The sequence below is a fragment of the Anomaloglossus baeobatrachus genome, chromosome 6 (assembly GCF_048569485.1).
Source record: "Anomaloglossus baeobatrachus isolate aAnoBae1 chromosome 6, aAnoBae1.hap1, whole genome shotgun sequence".
NCBI classification, from domain to species: domain Eukaryota; kingdom Metazoa; phylum Chordata; class Amphibia; order Anura; family Aromobatidae; genus Anomaloglossus; species Anomaloglossus baeobatrachus.
The window spans coordinates 101,673,231-101,694,119 of record NC_134358.1 but is presented as its reverse complement, the minus strand read 5'-3'; the positions used below and the strand labels follow the sequence as shown (position 1 = coordinate 101,694,119).

Here is a 20,889-nt window from a genome sequence, read left to right as displayed (position 1 = left end):
AAAATAAAAAAAAAAATTTTACTCAACAGAGCACAGGATGACTCCATCTGCACCATTATAGTCAGTGGCTGTATGGCCGCATCTTGTTTTGAGGAGGGGGGGGGGGTTCAGACAGAAGATAATAATAACATTTATTCATTTATATAGCACTATTAATTCCACAGCGCTTTACATACATTGTGAGCCCCAATGGGGACAGTGTTGCCAATCTAAAATTCCCTATCTGTATGTTTTTGGAGTGTGGGAAGAAACCGGAGTACCCGGAGGAAACCCACGCAAACACGGGGAGAACGTACAAACTCCTTGCAGATGTTGTCCTGGGTGGGAATCGAACCCAGGACCCCAGCGCTGCAAGACTGTAGTGCTAAGATCTGACAGAACCACTGAATGGGGAGAGGCATGACTCGCCCACCCCAGGGCTTTGGGACACCCGGTGTCGGGCCGGACTAGTCCGGGGGTAGTCAGTGGTGGCGGGGCCCGACCCCGTGACCCTGGCGGGGTCAACTAATATGGCAGTTGTGGGGGTGATGATTATAAATAAAGTTTGTGGAAATATTCGTGACGCCACCTGTGGATTGCGGCTATAGAGCCACCGCTGCTAAATGGGACCTCCGGGGCTGATAGATTAGCAGCTGGGATGGTTCTGCTCCCCACAGGTGGAGCGGTACCCCGGGGCAACCGTTGGTGCTTATTAAAGTCTATGGTGTTTGGGAATGGTGCAGGGCTAATCAGGTAATGTAAGAACCGATACAAACAACAGTCTCTTTACCTTCTTTTCTTTTTATTTTGGAACAGTCCAGTCCTGGGAGACCGTCACAGGTGGTGAAGGGGATCCGGTAGGCCTGGAAGTAACTGGGGTGATCTCCTTGGCCAGTCGAGTATTGAGGCCTACTTCCTGTTCTTCCTTTGCTTCTACAGGAACCTGCACTCTGGGTTTTGCAATGGCCCTCTTGCTGCTGGGACCGGTGGTTCGTCCCTTTCTCCTAGGATAGGCTGCGCAGGCCCTCTCTGATGCTTCCCTGCTGGGGTCCACACCGGGCCCTGGTGATGCAGCGGTACCTTCGGATTGTTTTGGGGGCCAGGAGACCTACAGTCCTCCTGCCCTTCGGATTCGGCTACCAGGTAAGGGTTTTACACCCTGGCAACCACAGACTCCGATGTCTAATTTTACTGTTTTCTTCGGAGGCGAACCGGTTCTGACCAGTTCTCCCCTAGATTCTTTTCTCTGTCTTGCTACGGCTCCTGCTTTTCTGGGTTGAGCTAGCCTAGCTCCAAACCCCAGCTCACAAGACCGCACTAGTCAGCTCCTCTCTCCTTGAACTCTCCTAAGAGACTGACTACCTAACTCCTCCCCCAGGTCAGGCTTAAGGAAGTGCTCCCTGGAACTCCAGGTTTAGAGCTCCCTCTGCTGGCCTGAGAGGAACGGCGTTGGATGTTGGTACCTACTGGCCAATTGACTTCCCAATTACCTCCAGGCTCAGCATTAACCCTTTGGAAGAGGCAATGCTGTTGTGGCAACCAGATCCTGGGGCGCCACAGGAACGCAGTATAAAAAGTGGCCTAAGAGTGTTAGCCCATCACTGGTGGAATTTACAAAGCCATGCATCCTGTACATGACACGCACACCAGGGCATCCTGTTCCTAGCGCTCTGCTCTGGGGCAAGCTCTATTCTGCTCCGCTCCCCAGGCTCCTTCTCCAGAGACTGTCTACTTGATTCTGCTCTGCTCTCCTCTTCCCTGTTTCTGACCCCTCCCCCAGGCCAGAATGTGCTCCCCTTAAACTGGGTTCTAGACCTCCCCCTTATGGTCTTGAGTCAGGAAAGTGTTGACTGCTGGTGCTATCTAACGTGGGGACCGCCCCCCCCCCATCCTTCTTGCTTCCAGGCATAACATCACACCCTGTGAGGAGGCTAACGCTACTGTGGCAGCTGAACCACTGGAGTGCCACATACATATTTAGCTCAATGACTTATCTTCTACTAAGAAAGCATGACCACTACTGGGAAAAAAGAAAAAAAAAAAAAAAAAAGTAAAACAAACCATACCACAACAAAATTCCCACTTTTAACCTTATTTGAATATGTTATATATTAGTGCACATTATTTTACAAGAGAAAAAGTACTTTGTGATAATGACATGTGAAGGAGGAGTCCCTGTAAATAGGACACTTTCACTCTGACTGCTGCAGACTGGTCCACATGCATCACTTCCTTGAATGTAATGTCTCGGGAAAGGTTGATGACTAATATTCTGTCAGTTTCAAGATGAGAAAACAAAACTGATCAGTGGATTAGAAGAATCCATACGAAGAAAAATGTGGAGTTGTCCAATTTAGAAAAGTAAATTTTTTATTTTTTATTTTTTTTAATACACCCTGTGAAGGACTGAGATACCAGATGGAGCTTCTCCCCTCAACTTGGTGACTACAAAGATCATCTCTTCCTCTACAGGACCTGATGCATTCCATGGATCGCACAGTGGTTTTGCTTCATTTCTCCTGAAGGCAAATTAAATATTTGCTCCTAGAGCCTCCAACAAATCACAGCTGATCTGTAGGAAACTACAAAGCTGGTTGTCTGCTTTACATCATTAAATCATATATAAAATAAAAACAAACAAAAAAAAACCAAAAGGGGGGAATAACTTGTAACAGAGCATTTACTAAAACTGGACCAACCAAAGGCACATAGCCAAGGCACCCTTACAGGGAATCTGTCACCAGGATCTTGCTACATATTGTAGGGCCAGAGACCCCGATTCCAGTGGTGTCACTTGCAGAGCTGTTTGCTGTCATTTTGATAAATCAATGTCTTCTCTGCCGTAGATCAAGCAGTTATACAGGGGTCATGAATATGCTGGACTACCTGCAGCATGCCAAGTAGTCCTGTAATGATAATATTCTACTGATTAATCAGCGATTTTATCAAAACTGCACTAAGCAGCCCAGTAAGTGACATACTGCTGGAATCAGGCTCTCCGCCCCTACGTTATGCTGTTTTCAGGGGGTAAATAACTGGTGACAGATTCCCTTTAAATGAGCTTCTGACACCAAATATTTCAGGATTTATTATTATTACATTTTTTTTTAAACTTTCTAAATTTTTGTAGTTGTTGATTTGGTAATAATCAGTAAAATACCAAACATGACCTCACATACTTCTATCCTTCCTTCAGGAGACCTTACAAAATCCAACAATGGCTTCTTGTCTTGGTGTAAGATACAGGAATACACCAACACATTATTCATCACAAAGAAACGTTTTACGTAATCTCAGGTAATCCTTATTTCAAAGACAGGAACATCCACCTTCTACGATGCTAAACTGAATTAACATGTTTACCTGTAAGCAGATGATCCAGGATGGATACATGACAGATCTTGTTAAAAGGCACCTCAGATTCTACACTACGGTATTCTCAATATACGGGTCATGTGCGGTCCCGGGCTGCAGTTGTCCCTTCCTCTGGCCTGAGCCCTTGCCATTATTGTATTGCACAGATTGTTTGATCGAATAAAACATGTTGGAACGCATTCTGCTACTTATATCCTTCACTCTGACATTATATAGGCCTTTAGGCCATACTCGCATTGTAGACGGCGGTAGCATACCACTTGCGGATGCTACGTCTGGAGAACAAGTGCTACCACTCCTGCCAGCATACATACTACCACCATGTCCTAAAGTCCATGTATTGATTCGATAATTGTGCAGTGAAGAATAATATCAGAGATGATATCACAGACCGCCTGAAAAGATTATAACATAAAGGAAGGAATTTCAGGTGAATGAGTCATTCGGTAAATTAAGTGTCACCATTTCTTGCAGTAAGTGTTAAGACCTAGTCAAGAAACTATTGTTGGTTACATCTACTAACTCTATTAGATCCGATGTATGGGACTTTAAAGCATAACGTAAAGATATCAATTTTAAGTAGGGGGAAAAAAAATTAGAAATAAATATATTATATATATATATATATATATATATATATATATATATATATATATATATATATATATATATATATATATATATATATATATATATATATATACATATATATACATATATACATATATATACATATATACATATATACATATATATATATATCTCTCTATCTTAAAATCAACCCTGAAATTCATGTTGCACCCCAGTAGCTCCTCACCAGGCTCCCACATAAGCCTCTGTAACAATCCCACAGATGCCTGGGGCTGCAACGGCAAGTTTGTGACTTTCTTATTGCACTTTGTGGGTGGCAATACAGCCACAATCACCTGCATTATGCTATGATGAAGCAGAGACAGATTTTTGGTTTCGCAACATTTATTGTAACCAAAAATTGCATTGCCGTTTGTTCCCAGCCAGTAAGCTACAAAAAGGTCATCAGCTCCCCTAAAGAGTCTGTACACCAAATTTTTCCTTAAAAAAAAAAAAAAAAAAAAAAAAAAGTGAGTTCACCGATTCTACACTTAAGGTCCAGTCACACTAAGCAACTTACCAGCGATCCCAACAACGATAGGGATCGCTGGTAAGTTGCTAGGAGGTTGCTGGTGAGCTGTCACACTGCGACGCTCCAGCGATCCCACCAGCAACCTGACCTGGCAGGGATCGCTGGAGCGTGGCTACACGAGTTGCTGGTGAGCTCACCAGCAACCAGTGACCAGCCCCCAGTCTCCTAGTTACAGCACACATCAGGTTAATTAACCCGATGTGTGCTGCAGCTAAATGTGCACAGAGCAGGGAGCAGCGCACACTGCTTAGTGCTGGCTCCTTGCTCTTCTAGTTACAGCACACATCGGGTTAATTACCTGATGTGTGCTGCAGCTACATGTGCACAGAGCAGGAGCCGGCAGCACAGGCAGTGAGAGCGGAGGAGGCTGGTATCAAAGGTAAATATCGGGTAACCAAGGACAGGGCTTCTTGGTTACCCGATGTTTACATTAGTTACCAGCCTCAGCAGAAGCCGGCTCCTGCTCACTGCACATTAGTTGTTGCTGTCTCGCTGTCACACACAGCGATCTGTGCTTCACAGCAGGACAGCAACAACTAAAAAATGGCCCAGGACATTCAGCAACAACCAACGACCTCACAGCAGGGGCCAGGTTGTTGCTGGATGTCACACACAGCAACATCGCTAGCAACGTCACAAAAGTTATTCGTTACCAGCGATGTTGCTAGCGATGTTGCTTAGTGTGACGGGGCCTTTACAAACATGGCTTTCTTGTTTCTGATCTTGGTAAGGTTGGGTTCAGGTGACCATATGCAAATTGGCGACGTGGCCGGATCCATGTGCTCGCCACACTTCAGAAGGTATTTGAGATATATATATATATATCTATCTATATATATCTAGCATGCATTATTCTGGTCCATAAAACGGACTAAAGTAGTACATGTCTTAATTGTTTTTCTATGCAGAGCAAGTGGTCACATGGAAAATGGACCATGTGCTCTGTCTATAAAGGGCTCGAGTGCTCTATGTGCAGTCCATAGCACTCAACAATAGAGATTACTGACTCGTGAAAATTCTGTTCGGCGAGGTCAGCCGAACTGTTTGACTTTGGGACCAAAACCCCAATGAACACTAATTGGGCAGTTTGGTTCATGTCTCCGCCCACTTTCAGCCAGCCATAAACCGATCACTTCCTGGGGTGGGTGGGGATCTTCCATTTTTTATTTTTTTTGGGTACACACTACATCTGATCATGGTGTTGTTACCCCCAGTGGAAGCCATTCAAACATTGCAAGCGGCTCACACTGAGCAGTGTGTATACCCGCGCACAGTAATGTTCGCATGCGTGGTGTTCATACGTAAAGCACCGAACTGGGGTTTTTATAGAAGTTCGAATATCGAACCTTGGGTTCACTCAAGGCCCAATTATACTCCTGTCTGAATGTTTCCTTATTAGTATTGGGGATCAAATGTGACCTAGTTAGCATTAATCTTACACAGGAGCCCAGTGGGCCGTTCATCCTGTGCAGTCGGCCAGCGAGGATAATGCCCACAGACAGGACTTACAGCAGATCCGGAACCTCTAGGGCGACGCTGAGAACACGCCTGGCTGGGGACCTCCCGCAAGGAGATAATTCAAGTAAAGATTAAAAGTTTGGCTTCTTCAGAAACCTACTAACAACAAGAAAAGTAGGGTTTGCGCATGTCTGTAATAAGTTGCATGGGGAGATATCTGCTGACAGATGCCAGTCTAAAGCCCGCTTTACACGCTTCAATATATTTCACAATCCGTCTTTGGGGTCAAGTTGTAAGTGACGCACATCCGGCATCGTTTGTGAGGTATCTGCGTGTGACATCTACGTGCGATCAGGATTGAACGCAAAACCGTTGATCGCAAACACATCGTATCTTTGTCTAGAATTGAGCGTTTTGTTGCACGAACCTAGTCAATTGTAACGTGTGACATCCCTCATACGATTGTGATGTCTGTGGCTATGTGGGCAGGTGTGCGCTCTGCACCGCAGCTTAAAAAAGGTCCGCTTCAGAGCGCAGCTGAAAAGCTGCGTTCTGAAGCGCCTCACAATGTCTGTCATTCAGTAATCTCTGTCAGTCGGTCACTATCTCTGTCCATGTCAGTCTATCCTCTCCCCCCCTCTCTCATACTCACTGATCCCCGATCCCCGGCGCGGCGCTGCACAGCATTCACACTGCTGCGGCGGCTTTTACTATTTTGAAAAAGCCGGCCGCCCATTAAACAATCTCGTATTCCCTGCTTTCCCCGCCCACCGGCGCCTATGATTGGTTACAGTGAGACACGCCCCCCACGCTGAGTGACAGCTGTCTCACTGCACCCAATCACAGCAGCCGGTGGGCGTGTCTATACTGTGCAGTGAAAATAAATAATTAAATAATTAAAAAAAACGGCGTGCGGTCCCCCCCAATTTTAAAACCAGCCAGATAAAGCCATACGGCTGAAGGCTGGTATTCTCAGGATGGGGAGCTCCACGTTATGGGGAGCCCCCCAGCCTAACAATATCAGCCAACAGCCGCCCAGAATTGCCGCATACATTAGATGCGACAGTTCTGGGACTGTACCCGACTCTTCCCGATTTGCCCTGGTGCGTTGGCAAATCGGGGTAATAAGGAGTTATTGGCAGCCCATAGCTGCCAATAAGTCCTAGATTAATCATGTCAGGCATCTATGAGACACCTTCCATGATTAATCTGTAAATTACAGTAAATAAACACACACACACACCCGAAAAAATCCTTTATTAGAAATAAAAAACACAAATATATACCCTGGTTAACCACTTTAATCAGGCCAAAAAAGCCCTCCATGTCCGGCGGAATCCAGGATGCTCCAGCGTCGCTTCCAGCGCTTCTGCATGGAGGTGACCGGAGCTGCAGCAGACACAGCCGCTCCTGTCACCTCCACACAGCAACTGAAGACAGCCGCGCGGTCAGCTGAGCTGTCACTGAGGTTACTCGCGGCCACCGCTGGATCCAGTGACAGCGGGTAACCTCAGTGACAGCTCAGCTGATCGCGCTATTGCCTTCATTAGCTGCGTGGAGGTGACAGGAGCGGCGGTGTATTCTGCAGCTCCGGTCACCTCCATGCAGCTGCGCTGGAAGCGACACTGGAGCATCCTGGATTACGCCGGACATGGAGGGCTTTTTTGGGCTGATTAAAGTGGTTAACCAGGGTATATGTTTGTGTTTTTTATTTCTAATAAAGGATTTTTTCGGGTGTGTGTGTTTATTTACTGTAATTTACAGATTAATCATGGAGGATGTCTCATAGACGCCTGACATGATTAATCTAGGACCTATTGGCAGCTATGGGCTGCCAATAACTCCTTATTACCCCGATTTGCCAACGCACCAGGGCAAAATCGGGAAGAGCCGGGTACAGTCCCAGAACTGTCGCATCTAATGTATGCGGCAATTCTGGGCGGCTGCTGGCTGATATTGTTAGGCTGGGGGGCTCCCCATAACGTGGAGCTCCCCATCCTGAGAATACCAGCCTTCAGCCGTATGGCTTTATCTGGCTGGTTTTAAAATTGGGGGGGACCGCACGCCGTTTTTTTTAATTATTTAATTATTTATTTCACTGCACAGTATAGACACGCCCACCGGCTGCTGTGATTGGGTGCAGTGTGACACCTGTCACTCAGCGTGGGGGCGTGTCTCACTGTAACCAATCATAGGCGCCGGTGGGCGGGGAAAGCAGGGAATACGAGATTGTTTAATGGGCGGCCGGCTTTTTCAAAATAGTAAAAGCCGCCGGAGCAGTGTGAATGCCGTGCAGCGCCGGGGATCGGTGAGTATATGAGAGAGGGCTGCTCAATTCAGTTACTCAGGAGTTTAGCGGTCACCGGTGAGTCCTTCACAGGTGACCGCTAATCAGGACGCGACACAGACAGAGCCGCAGCATGACAATGAAGTCGGGGAAGTTCACCCGAGTTCATTCTGATTGTGCGGCTCTGTCTGTGTCTGCTGTCAGCGGCCATGTAGCAGAGCTGAATGGCAGATGACATAGTAAAAACGCATCCCTACACAGTACACACGCTTGGCAAGTCAATAAATAAAAAAAAAAAAAAAAGAAGGGTGCCCAATGCATACGTCACAGAACACATGATCTAAGGATCGCACACAAAATTGATCAATTTAACAGACAGACTACTAACGCACGTGTGACAGCAAATGAACGACCTACGTGCAATCTCATTCAATCGCATATGCGACCTGGGCGTGTCACATCGCAAATGCGATTGTACAACTAATTGCAACGTGTAAAGCAGGCTTAATAGACATATACAATCTGGCCATATGTGTCGCCAGGGGTTAAGGGGATACCCAGAACCGGGCCAAGGGGTTGCTTCTGGAAAGGGGATCACGGTGTCGTGACCCGGTCCGTGCTCCCTGGTTCCACAATAAAAAGGGGGGTTAGGTTCGTGACGCCACCCGTGGAATGTGATCAGAGATGACCACCGCTGCTGCAGAACCTCCGGGGTGATGGAAGGCAGCTTGAGATGGGACGGCTCCCCACGGGTAGAGCCTTTTCCCCGGGGCAGTATGTTAGTCTATGGGGAGAGTGCAGGACACGAGCACAATAAACAGGCAGACTCACGGTTTTGCAGTTTCTTTGTCCTTTACTGATGATGGTATTCAGCAGAGTACTGTCCACGGAGTCTGTGAGGGGTTCAGGGTTTCTCCCACCCAGCCGGGCCGTTTTGGCTTCCTTGCCTGCACTGTGTGTCTGTGGCCTGCTGCTGTGAACTATGCAGCCGGCTCTGCTGTGCTCTGCTCCTAGGTACCGACCTGACAGGCAACTCGAGTCCTTCCTAGTATGTTCCTGAACTCTCCTATGTTGCTTGTGTCTGTGGTACAGGTGAAAGATCTGGAATCTTCACTTCTCTGGTGGTAACTGTGCAGTATGTAACCTGCAGTCTCGGATCCAGCATCCGTTCTTGTGCTCCACTGGGATGAGCTCAGCAATGCTCTGCCTCCCAGGAATGTTCTCTGTGTAATCTGTCTCCTTCCCTCAGACCCTCAGCTAGGCCTGGAATTGGTCAGTGGATCCTGAGGTGAGCTAAAGCCAGCTTCCAACCTACAGATCCTTTCTCCTCAGTGCTCTGCACTGAACTTCACTCCCTGCACAAACAAAACTGAAACTACTTCTGACCATTTCCTCCCTCCACCAGAATATACAGGGAAGCAGCTTGGTCTCCCCCTTCTGGCCAGGAGGTCTTGGTGTTGTGTGTGGGGAGTTAACCCTTTGTGTGGCAACCCTGGGGTGCCACATTCCCCCTTAGTGAAGAACAGTACTCCGGGACTGTGAAACAAACAAACAAGTTATCACAACAATTATATATATACAGAGTCTCAAAAGGAAAAAATACAAAAACCTTAAAGCTCAAAAAGAGTCCAAAATGTTCAAAAATATGTAAGTGTTCATACAGTATAGTCTCTGTAGGTACTGGGCTTTTGGTCTTAACGTTGCAATTAAATAAACATTTCAATCAACAAACACTTCTTAAAGGTGTCTCTACTCTGGTCATAAGTGCAGTAGACCTCACGGCCCTCGGGCCACCAACAATGTGATCAAGTTGTAACTCTCCGTGCTGCCACCTTACACCACTCTTCTCTCACCTTTTCTGTACACTAAACTGTTACGGTTTTTCATATAAACATTATAACATATGTACATTTTATATGCAATTCCACATTAGTCTTTATATCTTGCTGGTATCTGACCCTGAGTACTACGCTGTGACCTGCGTACTGCTGGTGTACTGGGTGTACTTAGCATAATGGTGTGAGTGGAAGTGTACCTATTTGGTGTTTCTGGTACTTGTGAGGATAGTGGACTGACTGTAGGACTGGCAAGCTCACTGGGACCAGGAATCTGTTCTTCCTCTACGGTTTCAACTTCCAGTTCTTCATGTCTTGGGACTTCTTGTGGTATGGATTCTGATGTTGGTTCCACCACTTGAGGGAAGGCGATCATTGGGACTACTACTGCTCCATAGTAATTTGGCCATGTTTTTGGAAAATCTCCTAAGACTGTATGGAATACATCTTCTTCCTTCTTGACAGGTTGTACCTGTATGGGTAAGGTGACTTCTGGTGTCTTCAGGGTTTCAGGACACGGTTTGAGTTGATCTCTTGACACGACAGCTGATGTCCTTCCTTCATCCTTACTGATGAGACACACTTTGGGATTATCCATACTGGATGGTAAGACTGTATATGGGGTGGTTTCCCACTGATTATCCAATTTGTTTGTGCGCCGTTTCCTCTTGAGAACTTGGTCACCAGGTTGCAATGGGGTTGCTAGAGCATGCTGGTTGAAGTTTCTCTCTTGTCTTCCCCTAGCTTGTTGGAGACTTTTCTCTACGCACTCTTGTACTTGGCGATACTGTTGCCGACGTAGGGTATCCCAATTGGATTCTTGAATTTCTGCATCTGGCTTCAGAATTCCCATATCTAAATCAATTGGCAGTTTACCGGGCCTTGCACGCATGAGGTAAGCGGGGGTGCAGTTTGTAGAACTCACCGGGACATGATTGTACAAGTCCACCAAGTCTGGCAATTTCTCTGGCCATTGATTTCTTTCTGACTCTGGTAAGGTCTTCAACAGGTCAATCACAATATGGTTCATCTTCTCACATAAGCCATTTGTTTGGGGATGGTATGCTGTTGTGCGGATCTTTTTACAGCCATACATGTTGCAGAATTCTTGGAAGATCTGTGATTCGAAAGCTGGACCTTGATCTGCAAGGACTTGTTCTGGGTAACCATGGGGTCTGCAAAAGTACGTCTGGAATGCTTTAGCTGCTGTTCTAGCTGTAAGGTCTTTCACGGGTACCACCACTAAGAAGCGTGAGTAATGGTCCACGATGGTTAAGGCATAGACATAGCCGGACCGGCTTGGTGACAACTTGACGTGGTCTAATGCGACTAGCTCGAGTGGTTGCTTGGTTACTATGGACTGGAGTGGAGCTCTCTGGTTCTGTTGATCCTTTCTTCTGAGGTTGCACGGTCCGCATTTTCTACACCAATCTTCAATTGATTTTCTCATGCCAACCCAGTAGAATCTTTCTCTTAAGAGCACTTCCAACTTTTTCCAACCAAAATGACCAGCACCGTCGTGGTAAGCTTCCAGAACCATCTTGACGTCTCTCTTGGGCACGATGATCTGCCAGACCAACTCATGTGTTTTTGGATTGGTGTGCCTTCTACAGAGCTTCCCTTGGTACAGGAACAATTTACCTCTCTCTTTCCAGAGATGTTGTGTCTCAGCTGGGGCATTCTGATTAGGGTATGCACCTTGTTGTGTAAGCAGTTCTTTCACTAGCTTCACAGCTGGATCGCTGTCTTGTGTGTCAGCCCATCCGTGGTGTGCTAATGGGTTGAGAGTTGCCTGCTGTTGTTTTTGGTAGACACTTGGTTGATACTGTCCCATCTTAGGACGGTGAAAGGCCGGCAGCTCAATTTCTTCCAGACCCTCCGGTTCCTCTTCCACGTCCCCCGAGTGTGGCATCCGGGATAAGGCATCTGCATTCCCATTCTTGTGTCCTGCCTTGTACTTGATGACAAAGTTGTAGTTTGACAGTCGGGCTATCCATCGCTGTTCCAGCGCACCTAATTTTGCCGAGTCCAGGTGGGTCAACGGATTGTTGTCAGTAAAGATGGTAAATTCTGCAGCTGCCAGGTAGTGTTTGAAACGCTCTGTTACAGCCCAAACTACTGCCAGTAGTTCTAACTTGAAGGAGCTGTAATTCTCAGGGTTTCTTTCTGTAGGCCGGAGCTTCCTGCTTGCAAAGGCAATAACTTTCTCTTTGCCTTCCTGCTTTTGAGACAATACTGCTCCTAGTCCTACGTTACTGGCATCCGTGTACAAAATGAAGGGTTGATGGTAATCTGGATATGCCAGGATCTCTTCTCCTGTCAGTGCCCACTTCAACTTCTTAAAGGACTCTTCTCTCTCATCACTCCACTGGAAAGGAGGATTTCGGGCTGCAGACTTCTTTGACTGTCCTACCAGGATGTCTTGTAGGGGAGCTGCTAGCTTCGTGAACCCTTTTATAAATCTTCTATAGTAGCCCACCAGTCCCAGGAATTGCCTCACCTCTTTCACGCTGGTGGGTCTCGGCCAATCTCTGATCACGGTAACTTTTTCAGGATCTGGTGCTACCCCTTCTGAGCTCACGACATGTCCCAGGTACTGTACCCTTGGCTTTAGAAGGTGACACTTGGATGGCTTGATTTTCATGCCGTATCCGGATAAGGCTTCAAACACTTCTGCCAGGTCTTGTAGATGCTGTTCATAGGTCTTGGAGTAGACTATGACGTCATCCAGGTACAGGAGGACAGTTTCAAAGTTCTTATGTCCTAGGCAGCACTCCATCAGTCGCTGGAAGGTTCCAGGTGCGTTGCAGAGTCCAAACGGCATACAATTGAACTCACAGAGGCCCATCGGCGTGGTGAACGCTGTCTTCTCCTTGTCAGCCTCTGCCACAGGAACTTGCCAATACCCACTAGTCAGATCTAGGGTGGAAAAGTAAGTAGCGGATTTTAATGCAGCCAATGACTCTTCTATCCTAGGTAATGGGTATGCATCCTTGTGTGTAATGCGGTTGATCTGTCGGTAGTCTACACACATCCTCATGGTCCCATCTTTTTTCTTAACTAGCACTAGTGGGGCTGCCCAGGGGCTACAACTGTCTCTTATTACCCCTGCTTCTTTCATTTCTTTGAGCATGTCTTTGGCGCATTGGTAGTGAGCTGGTGGTACTGGTCTATACCTCTCCTTTATGGGTGGATGGTTACCTGTGGGTATAGTGTGCTCTACCCCTTTGATCTGCCCAAAGTCTAATGGGTGTTTGCTGAATATTTGTTCATATTCTTTCACTACCCTGTATACTCCATGCTTTTGATGGGAGGGTGTAGAATCGGTACCTACATGTAGCATTTGGCACCAATCCTCCAGCTTTCCCACTGAGCCATTGTCCTCCGCCTGATTTGACGGCTTCAAGGGCTCAACGGTGGTGATGGCGTTGTTATCCACCGTATATAGCTTAGCCATGGTAGCATACTTTGGTAGGGTGACCTCATCTTCCCCACAATTTAGAAGGCGTATTGGCACTCTTCCCCTGTGTACCTCAACTATTCCTCTGGCCGTCAGTACAGTGGGCCTACTGTCTGAGTACACGGGTTCTACCAGGGCCTGATAGTCTCGCCCTCTGATGCCCATTGCAGCTCTACACCAGACCAGCATTTCTGTTTTGGGAGGAATTACAATAGGTATTGGGTCACTTACCCTTGCACTGCCAATTTCACCTCCTGACATTTCTACCTGCTGCTTCAGCATCAAGGCTTTAATTTCCTTCTGCAGGAGTCTCTGTTGCCCAGGTTTGGCAGTCTCGACGATCTGCTGCAAGACAGTAATTACCTCTGCAAAACAATTTTCAATTACATTCATTCCTAGCAGCATAGTTGGTTCACGTTCTCGTCGGTCAACATCAACAATGATAATACCCTGATTCTGCAATTCTACTCTCCCAATCTTAATGGTCATTTCTCTGAAACCAACCTGTGGTACTAATTCACCATTGCTAGCCCATATATTCAATGCAACATTAGATGGACCACTGCTAACGTCTGAATCAGCCCAGTACCTCTTATAAAGGACATGCGGAATTGATGATATTTGGGAACCAGTGTCCAGCAAGGCGTTGAGCGGAATGCCATCCAGCACTATGGGGATGACTGGACGTCCCCCCACATACTTGTCGTGCCAGGGTGAAGGACCTTGAGAGTTCATTCCTGAGGAGCGGCCCGCCTCCCCAGGGGATCCCCATTTAAAGCACATTCACGGGCAAAGTGACCTGGCTCATTGCAACGGCGGCAAATGGGCTGTCCATCCGGCTGGTAGCGGTCGCTGGGTCGTCCTCTCGTCGCTTGGTATCTCCTAGGCCTCATCCACGGGACATCCTCCTTGCTGGTCGCCAGCTCAATCTTGGGTGCAGACTTGGATCCACGCAGCTCCTGGACGATTCTAGCCATGGAAGCAACAGTGTCCGTAAGGGCTTCAAGCTTTTGATGTAGAGCCTCATTAGTGATGGGCTCCAGGTGGTTAGCAACAGCCGCTGACATGGCCGATGTCACCGGCACTACTGGCTGCTGGGGTGCCACTGTAAGGTGTTGAACAGAGTCTATATCCTGCGGCTCCTCCACCTGCTGGAGGCGGATGGCTCTATCCTTTAGCTGGGCAAATGTTAGTCCTGGATCCTGGATCACCATCATGCTCAGTTGTCCCCGGTGGGAAGGGGATGAGAGTCCATCCAGGAATTGGTCTATCAGCAGCTTATCTGCTCCAGGGGCTAAGGCAGGTTCTGCTAATTTAAGTGCTCTGAGCGCCTCCTGCAAGTTTAAGGCAAAGTCTCTTGCGCTCTCTCTAGGTTTTTGCTTGCATCCAAAGAACCTCATTTTAGCCCGGCTGCCAGCAGTGGATTCAAAAGCTGCTTTTAGTCCAGCTATTATATGCTCTACAGTGTCCTTTGCATCGTCCGGCCAGGATGTAGCCTCCCGCTGGGCATTGCCGGTTAACTGTCCCATAAGCATACCAACACGCTGAGCTTCTGTCAGGGGGTACATGCTGTAGTAGATTTTTAGCTTTCCGATAAAGTCATTAAGTGTGTTGGGCTCACCTGAGTACTGCGGCAGCCACACTGCACCCGGGGTGTACGGCATCAGGAACGGCATGATAGGTGCCGCTGCACCGCCGGGTACAACAGCGTCTCCCTGCTGCGACATCTTTGCGCCCCCTTAGTTAATTTCACCAGTCTTCTTGACAGCAAGCCTGGGACACTTTTCTGCGTTTTCGTTCGGGTCGCAGCACCGAGCGCACCTCCTCTGCAAGCGGTGGGCGGAGTCTTAGTTTAGGCGCGCTGTTCTCCCGCGCGTAGCAGCTAATGGCGCGATTAAAGATGGCGCCTGGAAAATGTTACCAATGATGTTTTTGAATTTTTCCAGGTATCTTTGCAAAGTTTAAAGTCCGTCCTTTGTTGCAACAATTCACAGTGCAAGTCTTTTATGCGATGCAATAAGTCTTTACAGGCACACGTCACCCGGGTTGCAGCCGGGTCCAGTCCGCATCCTGTTCGTGACGCCAAAGTTGTGTCGCCAGGGGTTAAGGGGATACCCAGAACCGGGCCAAGGGGTTGCTTCTGGAAAGGGGATCACGGTGTCGTGACCCGGTCCGTGCTCCCTGGTTCCACAATAAAAAGGGGGGTTAGGTTCGTGACGCCACCCGTGGAATGTGATCAGAGATGACCACCGCTGCTGCAGAACCTCCGGGGTGATGGAAGGCAGCTTGAGATGGGACGGCTCCCCACGGGTAGAGCCTTTTCCCCGGGGCAGTATGTTAGTCTATGGGGAGAGTGCAGGACACGAGCACAATAAACAGGCAGACTCACGGTTTTGCAGTTTCTTTGTCCTTTACTGATGATGGTATTCAGCAGAGTACTGTCCACGGAGTCTGTGAGGGGTTCAGGGTTTCTCCCACCCAGCCGGGCCGTTTTGGCTTCCTTGCCTGCACTGTGTGTCTGTGGCCTGCTGCTGTGAACTATGCAGCCGGCTCTGCTGTGCTCTGCTCCTAGGTACCGACCTGACAGGCAACTCGAGTCCTTCCTAGTATGTTCCTGAACTCTCCTATGTTGCTTGTGTCTGTGGTACAGGTGAAAGATCTGGAATCTTCACTTCTCTGGTGGTAACTGTGCAGTATGTAACCTGCAGTCTCGGATCCAGCATCCGTTCTTGTGCTCCACTGGGATGAGCTCAGCAATGCTCTGCCTCCCAGGAATGTTCTCTGTGTAATCTGTCTCCTTCCCTCAGACCCTCAGCTAGGCCTGGAATTGGTCAGTGGATCCTGAGGTGAGCTAAAGCCAGCTTCCAACCTACAGATCCTTTCTCCTCAGTGCTCTGCACTGAACTTCACTCCCTGCACAAACAAAACTGAAACTACTTCTGACCATTTCCTCCCTCCACCAGAATATACAGGGAAGCAGCTTGGTCTCCCCCTTCTGGCCAGGAGGTCTTGGTGTTGTGTGTGGGGAGTTAACCCTTTGTGTGGCAACCCTGGGGTGCCACACATACACAGTTCACCTGACAGGTACATATCATGTCCCCATAAACGGAACGATCAGCCGAGCACTACTACTACTGTCTGTATCTCTGAAACAAATGGATTGGGCAATGGACTTCCACCGGCCTGATCCTTATGTCCCCTGACTTCATGTATCGGAGAGTCGGAAGACCTCCATACATATTCGATGTTTGACCAATATTTCAACAAATTCCCTTCAGCCTCAGTTGTATAGCATTTCAAACACTGATATCTCAGGATCAGACAAACAGACCGGCATTGCTGGACTTGTGATTGAAAAAGCTACACACCAAATAAATAGGGGGTGATAAATCGATTCCCTTTAAGATCCGCCCACTGCTACTTATTTATTTGTCAACTACAAAAGTTGCTCCATGATACAAAAGTATTGCCGTTAAAAGTGTTGTCCACTATTGAATTGCCGCGTGCGGTGTATAAAATAAAAATGAAAAAAAAGCTAAAATTACCTCTCAGTCTGGCAACTTTGTTATGTCTAGTATTGGACAGTTCTTTTAAAGAAAAACAAAGAACTCGGGCCTAAATAATTCTTAGCCCATATGAAATCGCAGATTCCTGACGGTGGGTGAAAGGCAGCAAAACCTCCTGAAGACACCTTCTTACAACTGCTGCCATGATGTGTGCACGTTCACTCACAGGAAGGGCGTAAAGCACCTAAGGCTAGCATAAGCCGCATAGCATCTGGCTGCGCTGCCTCCATGGTATGCGCACTCCTGTCTGTACCTGCTTAGTCAGATATGGTGACAAGCAATAAACCTGTGCGATTATCACATGTGCAGATATTCATCATCTGGAAGTGCGATAAAGATTTAAGGCAGCACGCCGAGAAAACGGATAGGTTATAATTTCCTGATCGGCGGGTGTACAGCCGCTGGGACCCGCACCAATCTGCAGAAGGGGGAATTTTTATCCGTTAGAAAATGTAGAGGAAAGTCAGACACCACACCACCATGCCATTCATTCTCTATGGGGTGGGAAGAAAAAGCCAAATACAGCTCTTGGCAGCTTCATAGGGAATGCAGGGAGCAGCAGCAGTAGGGCATGTGCCCTATTCTTCAGCAGGGGGACATTGGGTCCATTCGGTTTATTGATGTCCGTTCCAGTGATCAGACCCTCTCCCATGATCAAAAAGTAATCAATTATATGCCCAACAAATAATTATGCTCCATTGCACAAGAAATCCTGGTGATAGGAGTTATTGAATGCTGCTAAACGAAAAAAAAAAACAAAAAACGACACATTAGATCTTTCAAGCACCATTTCTATTTCTTTTCTTTTTATTTCTCGCCCCTTTCTCCTTATTTCACCTCCAGAGTGGTATCACTAATATAAGTTACCTGCCCCCAGTAATACACTTAGCAGCCGCCACCTTCTGATGTTCTCGGCTCCAATCCAGTTGTGTAACTAGCTGGATCGGAAGTTAAATTCTCAATGTAAGTCTATGAGAGCCAGACCAGGCTCTCATAGACTTACATTGAGAGCTTGTGACCGGTAGCTATGGCTTCTGGTCAGTTAGGAGTTGCATCTACAAAATGTCAGAATGGGACCATAATAGCATCGGGAAGAGCAGAAGATGGCATATAGTAAATATGTTAGTAGTTGTAGGAAATATGCAATAGAGTTTGCATTCAGTTGGTAAAATAAAAAAAAATAAATAAATAAAAAAAGATTAATGCACAAGAGATTTAAAGTTTAAAAACTTAACTGAAAAAAAAAAAAATATATATTTTAATATTTTAAGCTACATCTTTATGGAGTCTATTTCTGTTGGTTTGGTAAGAAAGATGCACAATAGAATCCTGTTGATGTAGTTTTACAGCCCAGTCTGGCTTTCCTTATGTCTGGTCATACTCGAGACTGTTCTGGAAGACACCACAATCCGTGTCATGTATGATGTGCCATCCTGGAGGAGCCGGACTATGGGTCCAACCGGAATATGCAGCAGATACCACCTCAGGCTACCGGTGGTAACAAGGACAGCAGCAAAACTAGAACATAAATCAGCCAGGATGGATGAGGCTGCACGCTCCCATCCAGTGCACATGTCCGGGTGTTTATTTTTATAGAGTCTCATTGATCAATACAAACATCAGCACTAAAAACGGATAAATGCTTCTAATCGGTAGAGAAGGTCCTATTCTCATCCATGTTGCAGATCAGATTCAGCCATTAAAGTCTATGGGGACTCATTAAAAATGGAAGACAAACTTTTTACTTCAGAGTTCCATCCAGTCTTCACTGATCTATTTTTAAGAGTTAATAGATTAAAAAAACAAAAAAAAACAAAAAAAAACCACCATGACAGAAGACAGATACAGTCCACACTCGATAGATATAAAGACAAAAACGAGTGTGTGAATGTGGCCTTAGGAGCCACCACCTGCTAACCAGTTTTTGGGAGGAGGTTTCGACATTCCTCTTCTGTTATCATTTTAAGGCTAGTTTCACACTTGCGTTGAATGGCATCCGTTGCTATCCGCCGCCTTGAGGAATTACGGTAACCGTTGCAGGAAACAGTTTTATTCCTCTTAGACTTCTATTAGCTATGGATGGCCTTGTGTTGCATCCGTCAGCCGACGCCGTGTTGCATCCACCTGGCGGATGGAACGCTGCATGTAGCGTTTTTCTGCACTTGGCAGAGCGTCAAAAAAACGCAACCTGCAGGAATCCGTTGGCGTCCGTTTTTATAAATGGACGCCTATGGTGGCGGATTCTGTTAAAATCCATCATTTGACGGATTCCGTTAAGACAACAGTCTTTACACAACTACGCATGCCCAGATGTGTAAAGTCAAGAAAAAAAAAAAAAACTATAACGGATTGCGTCATTTTGTACGATCCGTTGAACCCATTGTGTCACAACGGATGCGTTGCATATACTATCTGTCACACAACACAATGCAACGGATGCTGTTTAACGCAAGTGTGAAACTAGCCTTATTTGCACCAGAACAGGAGTAATTGATGAACGTTCATTTCTGCTTCTGAACCGGACACATCCATATCGCTGAAGACCACATGACGTGGGCTATACGCTGATGTGAAAGCGTGTGCTTCATTTTTGGGCCATTTCATATATATTTTTGGGGTATGGAGGCAGAGTTGAAAGGATCCAAAGAACCAAACATTACAATATGTACAGTGGCGGTAACTGACAAATACTAGATTCTGTATGATGTGCAGACCTCGTAATCCCCCAGTGGAAACATCCTGGATCACATCCCTGAAATCCGAGATGAGATTTCTAAATAAACCGAACTGCAAAAATCCTGCACATAAACACAGACAGCCCCCTCCACAAACACAGTGTGGAGGACAGCGGAGTCACAGCCCCGTCACCCACAGCTGTCAGCACAGGCAATGGGATGGAGGGAACGGGGTGGAGAGGACAGGTGCAGGAATTAGAGGGAGTCAGCAGGAATTCACCGGATTCCTCCAGCACGTCTGTCCGGGAGCAACAAACTTTGGTTAAATACACAAGCGGAAAAAAAATAAATAAAAATCCACAGATCCATCACTTCTGATTAATATTACACGACATATGTAAGAAAATCTGTAACATTACATATGGGTCATATATAAGTAATAAATTCTTCATCCCAAAAATGAAAAAGGTATCAACCACTGAGGACTCTCAGTTCTTTTAAACATTTTTTTTCATCCCAAGGAGGCACCGTCATTTCAACACAATATGTGAGCAACCGGTGCAAAGCTCCAGGGGTGCAACACCATCTGGAATCTACGGTGTTAAAAACCCAAAACCTGGCAGACAGCGAGAACAGTTCTTATAATGCCCCTTTCCTTTCCCGAGCACTCAGCGTATAAGGACCCCAAGAGCTTACCCTGCTCCGCACTCTCCATGATCGCTCGCTGACTGGTACTAAGCAGCAACAACTCCACACAACAGTCTCCTGCCCTCCAGCCCAGCCTGACATCCCCACCTTCCCCCGCCCAGTCCCAGGCAGCTCAGGCATGACAGCCTCGCTCACTGACTGCCATTTTCTTTCTATTTTTTTTTTTTACAACTTTACTTAAACAGCTGAGCCAACAAAAAGTCTCCCAGCTGTGTCACAGACAGACCGTGACTATAGACTTTCCCTCTGATTGTGCCATTCCTGGTTTTGGCTTACAAATACTGAGGTAAAAAAACTCCCCAAATACCGTGTGCACACGAGCGTATAACAAAAAATCACCCATGTTCCAGCAGGATGATTTTTTTCTCGTATGTCATCCATGTG

At 46.9% G+C, this 20,889-nt stretch overlaps 1 protein-coding gene across 1 annotated transcript in view; it reads right to left on the bottom strand.

Moving 5' to 3' along the window:
- Positions 1 to 20,625, bottom strand: part of TPD52 (tumor protein D52) — a 275,297-nt gene extending 254,672 nt beyond the window's left edge. The window contains exon 1 of the mRNA XM_075353148.1: positions 20,494 to 20,625. Within this exon, the coding sequence (XP_075209263.1) occupies positions 20,494 to 20,512 (19 nt within the window). The 5' untranslated portion in view covers positions 20,513 to 20,625. The remainder of the gene's footprint in view (positions 1 to 20,493) is intronic.
- Positions 20,626 to 20,889: the final 264 nt, after the last annotated feature.